Source organism: Perissodus microlepis, chromosome 16, assembly GCF_051167445.1.
Source record: "Perissodus microlepis isolate ML-2025 ecotype Zambia chromosome 16, ASM5116744v1, whole genome shotgun sequence".
NCBI lineage: Eukaryota > Metazoa > Chordata > Actinopteri > Cichliformes > Cichlidae > Perissodus > Perissodus microlepis.
In genome coordinates this window covers 23580766-23588418 of record NC_140476.1, presented here as the reverse complement: position 1 = coordinate 23588418, position 7653 = coordinate 23580766, and the positions used below count along the sequence as shown (strand labels likewise).

Below are 7653 nucleotides of genomic sequence, written 5' to 3'. Positions count from 1 at the left end.
CTTTTACTTCAAAAAGAATAAACACAGCTGATGTAGGACATACAGCAGTTTTTAATGAAAACAATTTTTTTTACAGGAATAAAATAAGAGAAATGTTGCATAATATAATTTGCATATTCACATCATAATAAACAATTTTCGTTAAAAAAAGAAGCTGACAAGGGTTCTCTAAAGGAGGAAGACTGGAATATAAAGGGAGACATCTTTCACATTCATCTCTAAGCTGATTTTAACGCACTTCAAACATTTCCATTAAAGGTCAACCGTAAAGGATTTGAATGAAGATTGCTGGCTAAATGTATCGAAGCTGAACCGTGTGTGTCACCAGTTTTTCCTTCCCACTTTCAAACCTGAATGCGCTTTTAAAATATATTTGGCGAAAATTGACAAATAACACATATAACACTACACCAAACTATGTTTTGTAGTTATCTCAAATATATGAGATGCTTAAAAAGAAAAAGAAGAAGCCCTGTGTGTAGTAATTTGGGTGAACCGCTCCTTTAAACATTTAATTTACTTCACTGTTTGCATGACATTGATGTTCATGGAAATGAGCTCTTTTGTTGAAAGCAAATAGTCAACATTTATTCCAAGAGTGCACACACACTCAAACACAAACACACTCACCATTTAAACAGTGCATCCCTGTTTATTTAATACCAGTGTTGCAACTACAGGCCCCCGAATATAAAGTCTACCAAGCCTTAAGTGCTGAGAAAAGCAGCATCGGATCTGTACAATATTGCACCCTGATGACATCATGGGACAGGAAGTTGAGAACAGCTGATTCGATGTAGAAGAGTCAGACAGCCATCATTAACACAGATTTGACACACAAGAACTGAAGTAAGTTACTGAGCTGTGAGATCAGTTACTGCATAGAAAACACACACACACACACACACACACACACACACGCACACACAAACACACGCACACATAAACAGTTTGTTTGTTACTGGAAGACTGAGAGGCTTCAAGTTCTTCAGGAAGAGGCAGGAAGACATTTAAAATACTGACCACTTGAAAACACAGAAAATTCAATATTGACGATGACGTTTTCCAAATGTGAGGGTTACTGACTTTTTCTGCTCGTGTTTCTTTCTGATACAGTCTTTTAGCTGTGAGGCCTGGTGTGCTTTTTTCTTGCCATGGCAACAAAAGTATTTACATAAAAACAGCACATTTACACCAATGCTGTAAATGTGCTCGTGTTAGCTATTGATCATTTCTAAATGTGCTAAATTTCGAATTAAGTATATGAAACCAGAGATAACCTCCAAAAACCAAAGAGAAAGAAACCATCCTTTAATAATCACTAATATTTCAAGCAGTGAGGGAGGCAGAAGAATATTTGAAACACTAGAAAATCATTGGTCAGGTCTAACAAAGCCAAAGTCAAGAGGCAACTCATGCTGCTGAGAGTTTAAAAAGAAGACTAACACATAGAATCAGTAGGTGTTAACACCCAATGCAATATGAGGATAGGTTTGAAGCAGTAGAGCCATTGCGGTCCTGGAAGGAGCTCTGGGGCTGTGAGCAGGGCATGCTGGACTTCCTTATGTGTGCTGTGACTAACCTCTTTCCAATCCCAAGCAGCTTTATTGCCTGAGACAAGGAAGAGGATGCATCCTGCAAGCGGTGTCAGCCAGGCTCATGCAGCCTGAGCAACATCTTAACTGGATGTCAAAAAGCGCCGCAGGTGGTGGGATGATAAGATCCTCACAGACACCACAAAAAGACTTCTAGAGGGTCAAAGCTAGTTTTCCACTGTCCTCCACTTCTGACTTCAAGCTTCTGACTGACAGACAAGAATTCAGACCTCATAAAGAAGCTTAAAGAGGTAGTAGGGATCACACTCTAACCTATCTAGATGTACAAAAACTTCCCATGAACTGCAACAAGCCAGGTTCCAGTGTCTGGTTGTTGAGGCCATTTCCAAAGTATAGTGTACGTCCTCATTTCTAGACTAAAGTCAGCTGCTGTGGGCAACATCCATGTGGAATTTCCTACAAAAGACTAACTTGAAGGTCAAAGGACTAAAGAAAGCCAATGAGGAGCTACAGCAGCCAAGACTAGCTCAAGAAGATGAAGCTATGGAAGAGTTCCCAACAAAGCATAGAGGACACAGACAATGCTGCCACCAGGCTATCATGTGAATTCCACCACATGCTGTGCTTCTGATGTTTACATCACCCACTAACCCTGTAGAAGAAATTAATGTAAAGTTTTAAGAAAATGAGCACATTTATCCAGTAGTAGACCACTTTTACCATTAAAGGATAGGTTCACATTTCCTCAAGTCTACTGTAACACAGCACTCACATGTCTGTGAGTCATTGCTCAGTGTCGTTAATAATGTTGTCCGTACTGGCTGTAAATAAAATATGAACCCATCCTTTAACTCCAAAGTCATTAAGACTGACACCAGTGTTAATCTGACCAATCACATGCTGCCTTTTACCTGAGCGGGCACGTGTTCCTCAGGTAGAGCTGTCTACACAGTATCTGACTGCTTTCCTGTGACATCGCGTTACATCAGAGTATTTGTTATACAGTTTGATGAGGAGACACCATGACATCATTAGTAACATTAACATTTTCTCTGGTTTCCAGTGCAACTGTGAAAACAATAACCTGAAGGTTAAAAGTGCTAAAAGAAGCTATCTGCTAGCAGTACATCAGACTGACAGCCAAAAGTCCTGCTACTGCCCTCTAGAGGCTCCAGTGCTCAGTGTGTTGGACAGAAAAACAAACATATTAAAGCATTAAAAGTTCATCTGGGACCCTGTGAACAATTTGTTTGATAATGCTTGCTCAAAGGCCCTCTAAAATGTTTTTTTCCACATCCTTCAACTACATCTCCTTAAAGCTTCATCACATGACCCGAATGACCGAAACGGAAAATTGAATTAAATTAAACAAAAAAAAAAAATCGATTAATGCTTACATAAATCAGCAAATGCACCGTAGCACCCAGACATTACAACAACATAATGTAAATGTAGGAAACATACACAAGATGAAAAGTGTACTTTAAATTGATCATTCTTTCATCGAGCCTCAAAGCTTTGCACCAAAGCAAGATAAATAACCACCCCGTCAACAAAGAAAAAAGAAAACAAACGAACGTCATTCTGAATGTTGTTCTTCTTTGTTTACCAGGCAGCACAGAAATTCAGCAACGGTTCATTTAAAGACAGGATTTGACTATTATTACTCATTAAAACTGAATAAGTAACGAAGCACGTAGAACAAGTTAAAAGCCAAGAAAACAGGCCCCTCTGTGTATCACATATTAAGCGAGCCGGGGTAAAGTCGTGTTTTTACTCAAGGTTTTGTGGCCAAAAAATTTTGAGCTCTTCTGGATGGCATAATTTTCACTTTCCTGTTGTTCTTGGAAGACTGGATAAATATCCTGCGATGCTGGCGTGTATTCACACACTCAGCGGGTTTGACAACACAGATTTTTCTCTGCTCCTAGATCAAGTCTATTTTTATTATCCTGGGTAACAGAGCTGGACTATAAAGAACAAGTGAAAAACACACCTCAATTCACCCAAAGCTCTGAGATGTAGCTGAAGGTTCAGAAAACAGCCAAGAAGTGGACCTTTGAGTGATGATGAAAAAAGGTAATATGAAGGCCAAAGAAAGCTTTAAAAGCTAATGGGTTCATCGCGCACCTTGAGATAACCATCCCTGGACCAGAGTGCTAAATGGACCAAAAGTCTTAATTTAAGCAGTTATTGAAAAATCAAGAAAAAGCTTTAGGTAAATATATACAACACACAATGTAAAATAAATAATTAGAGCACAAAAATAACCAGAGAAGCATTAATTAAAGCTGTAGGTAAACGTTTGTTTTATCGATTGAGAGTCCGTGAGCTTAGTTGCAGGTTGTGGAAAGTTCTAGTAATGTTTTAAAACGTCCCTCCAACTCTTCAGCTTTCAGAAAAGTTCTGCTCAGATGCTTCAAACTCCAGAAAGTTCAGTGACAGCAGGAAGGTTCAATAAAACAAAAGAATCAGACAGAAGGCCCTTTTCTCCATCCAGAGTCCAAAATCATTTTTCAACAGGCAGCGGAGACAGGTGGACAGGACACGGGGACACTAGTCACACATTAGTCACACAGAAAGCAGAAAACACAGTCGGAGACAATGATGAGCAAACCTTTGGATAACCATTAACGGTTATGTGACAATGTTGATCCGAGAGGCTGTCTGGTTTAAACTGCTTTTCATGTTTCCACTAAAGAATATATCTGCTTTAGTGCAACTTGGTGAAGCTGTAGCCGCCACTGAGGACACAGAGCAGGATGTGCTGTAGTGCTGTGTCAGGTCATGTCACCAGTTGCAGATGTTTTACACTTTTTAAGGATTTTAAAGCTGATTTTAGTATTTACGTAGCTCACGTGTATCAAAATGTAATTGTTTTGGGGCAAAAAACAGAAACATTTTACAAATTGAATTGCATACTTGCCTGGCAGTTTGGATGCAGGGAGATATTAGAACTGAAAAACAGGCGAATAAAAAGCTATTTTATTTATTTCTGCTCTTTTTTTAAGGAGAAAAGTGAAATTTTTGGTCAAGTTTTTATACATCAGTAACCAAATAATAAGGTTTTAATGACATCACCAAACAGATCAGTAGGTCAAAAAAATCGCAGAGGCTGAAAACAGGCCGCCTGTTCAACCAAACAGTTCACACCACCGTGTCCCCACTAATAAATAAAACCATATAGGTTTTATTGTAAACTATGTAGGTTTCGGAGCTGCACGACAGGACGTCTAACTGTTTTTAGAGATGAACAAACATGGCTGGTTTTAGTATTTTCATGTGATTTGTTGACAATACGTACAAAATGCTGTGTACTCCATCCTTCAACTTTTTTTTTACTTTCTTCAGGAATTATGTATATGAGTAGCGTCTGAGTGAGGGCACGCTGACAGCTGCAGTAGTGTTAGGTCACGATAAACGACGTCTGCTGAGTTTCTGACGTTTTATTTGTGCTGCTAAGCCCCTCGAGCAGGTGATAGAACAGCTCCTCCAATCCTCTTCAACCTCTGAGGGAGAACCCGAGCTGGGATCTCGAGCAAAATGTTCCCATCAGCTTTAGTGTCTGGCCTCATCAAAACGTCCAAACTTCCTCAAAACCTACTCCCCAAAAAATCAGTAACAGCACTGTTACCTGTGTTGGTAAGAGTTTGGGAGCAGGTTCTGGGTTGTCTTTAGATTCAGTGTCTTGTCAGCTCTGACAAATCAAAATACATTAAAAGCCTATTTTCTTGGCCAATGCAGGCTGCTAAAAACGGATATTTGTTCTAGACTTGGCTTTCTCTAAGGTGGGCCCTCTGTTTTAGATTTTGCAAGTCTCTACGGTCACTTAGTGCTTTCTAAACAATGTTGAACAACTTCTGTGTTTTTTGGTTTCCAGGAACTTCACATGTCTCAATGAAAGAACTCTTTTGTTATTTTTTATTCTGTTTTTTCGTTCATCCAGGTTCAGGATTATTTAAATGTACATCTCCTCTTCTGGTCGGCAAGAGGCAGTTCACAACTTTCTTAGTGGGGAGGTTGCAGGTTTGAATCCCTGCAGTCTTAATGCGATGTCTCCCATGTCACCGTAGTGGCAACAAAAAGCATGTCAGAGGTCAAAGTTCGCTGGTATGACTTCCCGCTTCTGCTGGCATCAGTACGGCGTGAAGAGAATCGATCCTTGGCTCGCTCTGATTGGTCCAGGTGCTGGACGGAGGAAGGAGGCTGTGAAAAGGGGGGAAGAGGCCGGAGGGCGAGGGTGGATAGAGATCGCAGGTGTGAGGGGGGAGGACGTGGGTGTGAGGAGGGGGGAAGAGGACAGAGAGGATGGAGGGAGTGATAGAGAGGGGGTGAGCGGAGAAGATGGTGGAGCAAAAGGAGTGGAGAGGAATGAAGGTGAGAGCGCAGGCTTCACCAGCTCCTTCTGAGCAAACATCGAGAAGAGAGGAGGAGAGGAAACAAAGAGACATCGATGAAAAAAAACAGAATGAAGACAAAAGTAAATAATAATACTTAATTAGAGGAAGGGAGGTAAAGAGACACTCACAGTGAGTGAGCCGCGCTGCTGTTTGTTGTAAGGACTGTACTTGGGTTTGCTGGGTTTTCCTGCCACTCTGTCCTTGTGCCTCCTGCTGGAGATGTGCTGCAACAACAACAAACACTGTCACAGTGAAAGCAAATCTGAGGGCAGACAAGACCAACAGCAACCGAAACTATAAACTGCGCAAGAACAGAAGAACCTGAATGAAATTAAGGATCAAGATTTCACAATGATTCACAAACTAAAAGCAACCAAGTATGTAGTTCACTAGTGTAAGTTCATTTGTCATTTCAGGTAAAGAGTTGTTAAACACATTAGTCGGATAATGTACAGCAAAAGGCCTTTCCAGGGGTTAAAAACCTAAATAAAATGAATAAACATTAATTTTCGAGTTGTAACTGTGAGAAGACTGTTTTTACTTTAAACTTTAAACATAAACTGATACTACATTAAAGGTACAGTATGTGAAATCTCACCACTAGGGTGTGCAGCTTAGAGTCAGTTGAGTTCGATTTTCTTATCCCTCACAATTTAAGTGCATTATCCTAGCTACGGTGGCCACTGCATGACAAAACTCTGGCCACAGTTCATCTGTAGTGAGTGTAGGCTGTCAGTCCACTGTTTACCTCAGATGTCAATATGTGTCTATTTACTCTGCAGGACACTGTAAAACCTTGTGAAAGGAGTCCAATATGACGACGATCACTTCTGTTCAGTGACAGCAATACTGAGGTGAATTGCTGGTTTTACTTAACCTTAGTATTGTGAAGCAAATATTTGAGTGTATATGAACAGTCTGACAATCCTGTAGCTGCCTTCCTTTAGACATTTGTGAACCTGCTGCAAGTTTCTACCTGTTTAAGCTGGATCTCAGAGTTGACATGGACATCGCAGATCTGGCAGTGGAAGGTTTTGTTCTGCAGGCCGGAGCCCTTCAGTCCCGAGCTGCTGCCGTTCTTCAGCTTTGCTCCAGGTCGAGGGTAGGCTTTGATCGGCCCAGCGCCACTACGAGCCTCCAGCATTGTTTTATGTTTTGATCCTGAAAGCAAAGGAAAACAAACTCAGGAAACATGAAAGGTAGTTATAAAAATATCTTTAAATATGGGTCTGTTTTTTTAATTTCATCAAAATAAAACCTGTACACATCGTCTGCTTTTACACTGATCTTTATCTTCATGGTTACAAAAGCTTTCTATAAAAATCAACCAAAAAAGACTTGCTGAGGATAAATATTCATGTGTGATTATCATAATGTGGAAACAGAAGTGCAGAAACTGTGCTGAAAGCTCTCCCTGTTGATGTATTCCAGGATTTCCACAAATCCTTTTGGCCATATTGGATTAATAAGTTTAATGCTTGTGTGTGTTTCATGCATGAAGCACAGCATTTGTTTTTTGAATATCTTTTTATGTCACAGGAGTAAAAGTAGATACCAAAGATCTCCAAGCAGGGGCAGCACAGAGCTGCTGAGGGAGATTAAGGGACACCTTCCTTCCACCTTTCAGTGTCATTAATCCAAATTCTCCTCTTTCTAAATGTGTTTATAGCTACATAGCTAAATGTGAAACTGTGTAT

General features: G+C 40.3%; 1 protein-coding gene across 3 annotated transcripts in view; it reads right to left on the bottom strand.

The window, feature by feature from the left end:
* Positions 1 to 33: 33 nt before the first annotated feature.
* The window catches only part of znf385b (zinc finger protein 385B), a 65763-nt gene continuing 58143 nt past the window's right edge, over positions 34 to 7653 (bottom strand). For 2 of the 3 annotated variants that reach the window (XM_084908795.1, XM_084908796.1), the window contains exons 9-11: positions 6933 to 7117; positions 6085 to 6180; positions 34 to 5961 (exon numbers count right to left, since the gene is read on the bottom strand). In XM_084908795.1, the coding sequence (XP_084764921.1) occupies positions 5692 to 5961; positions 6085 to 6180; positions 6933 to 7117 (551 nt within the window). In that variant the 3' untranslated portion in view covers positions 34 to 5691. The remainder of the gene's footprint in view (positions 5962 to 6084; positions 6181 to 6932; positions 7118 to 7653) is intronic. The other variant, XM_084908797.1, reaches the window with a different exon arrangement.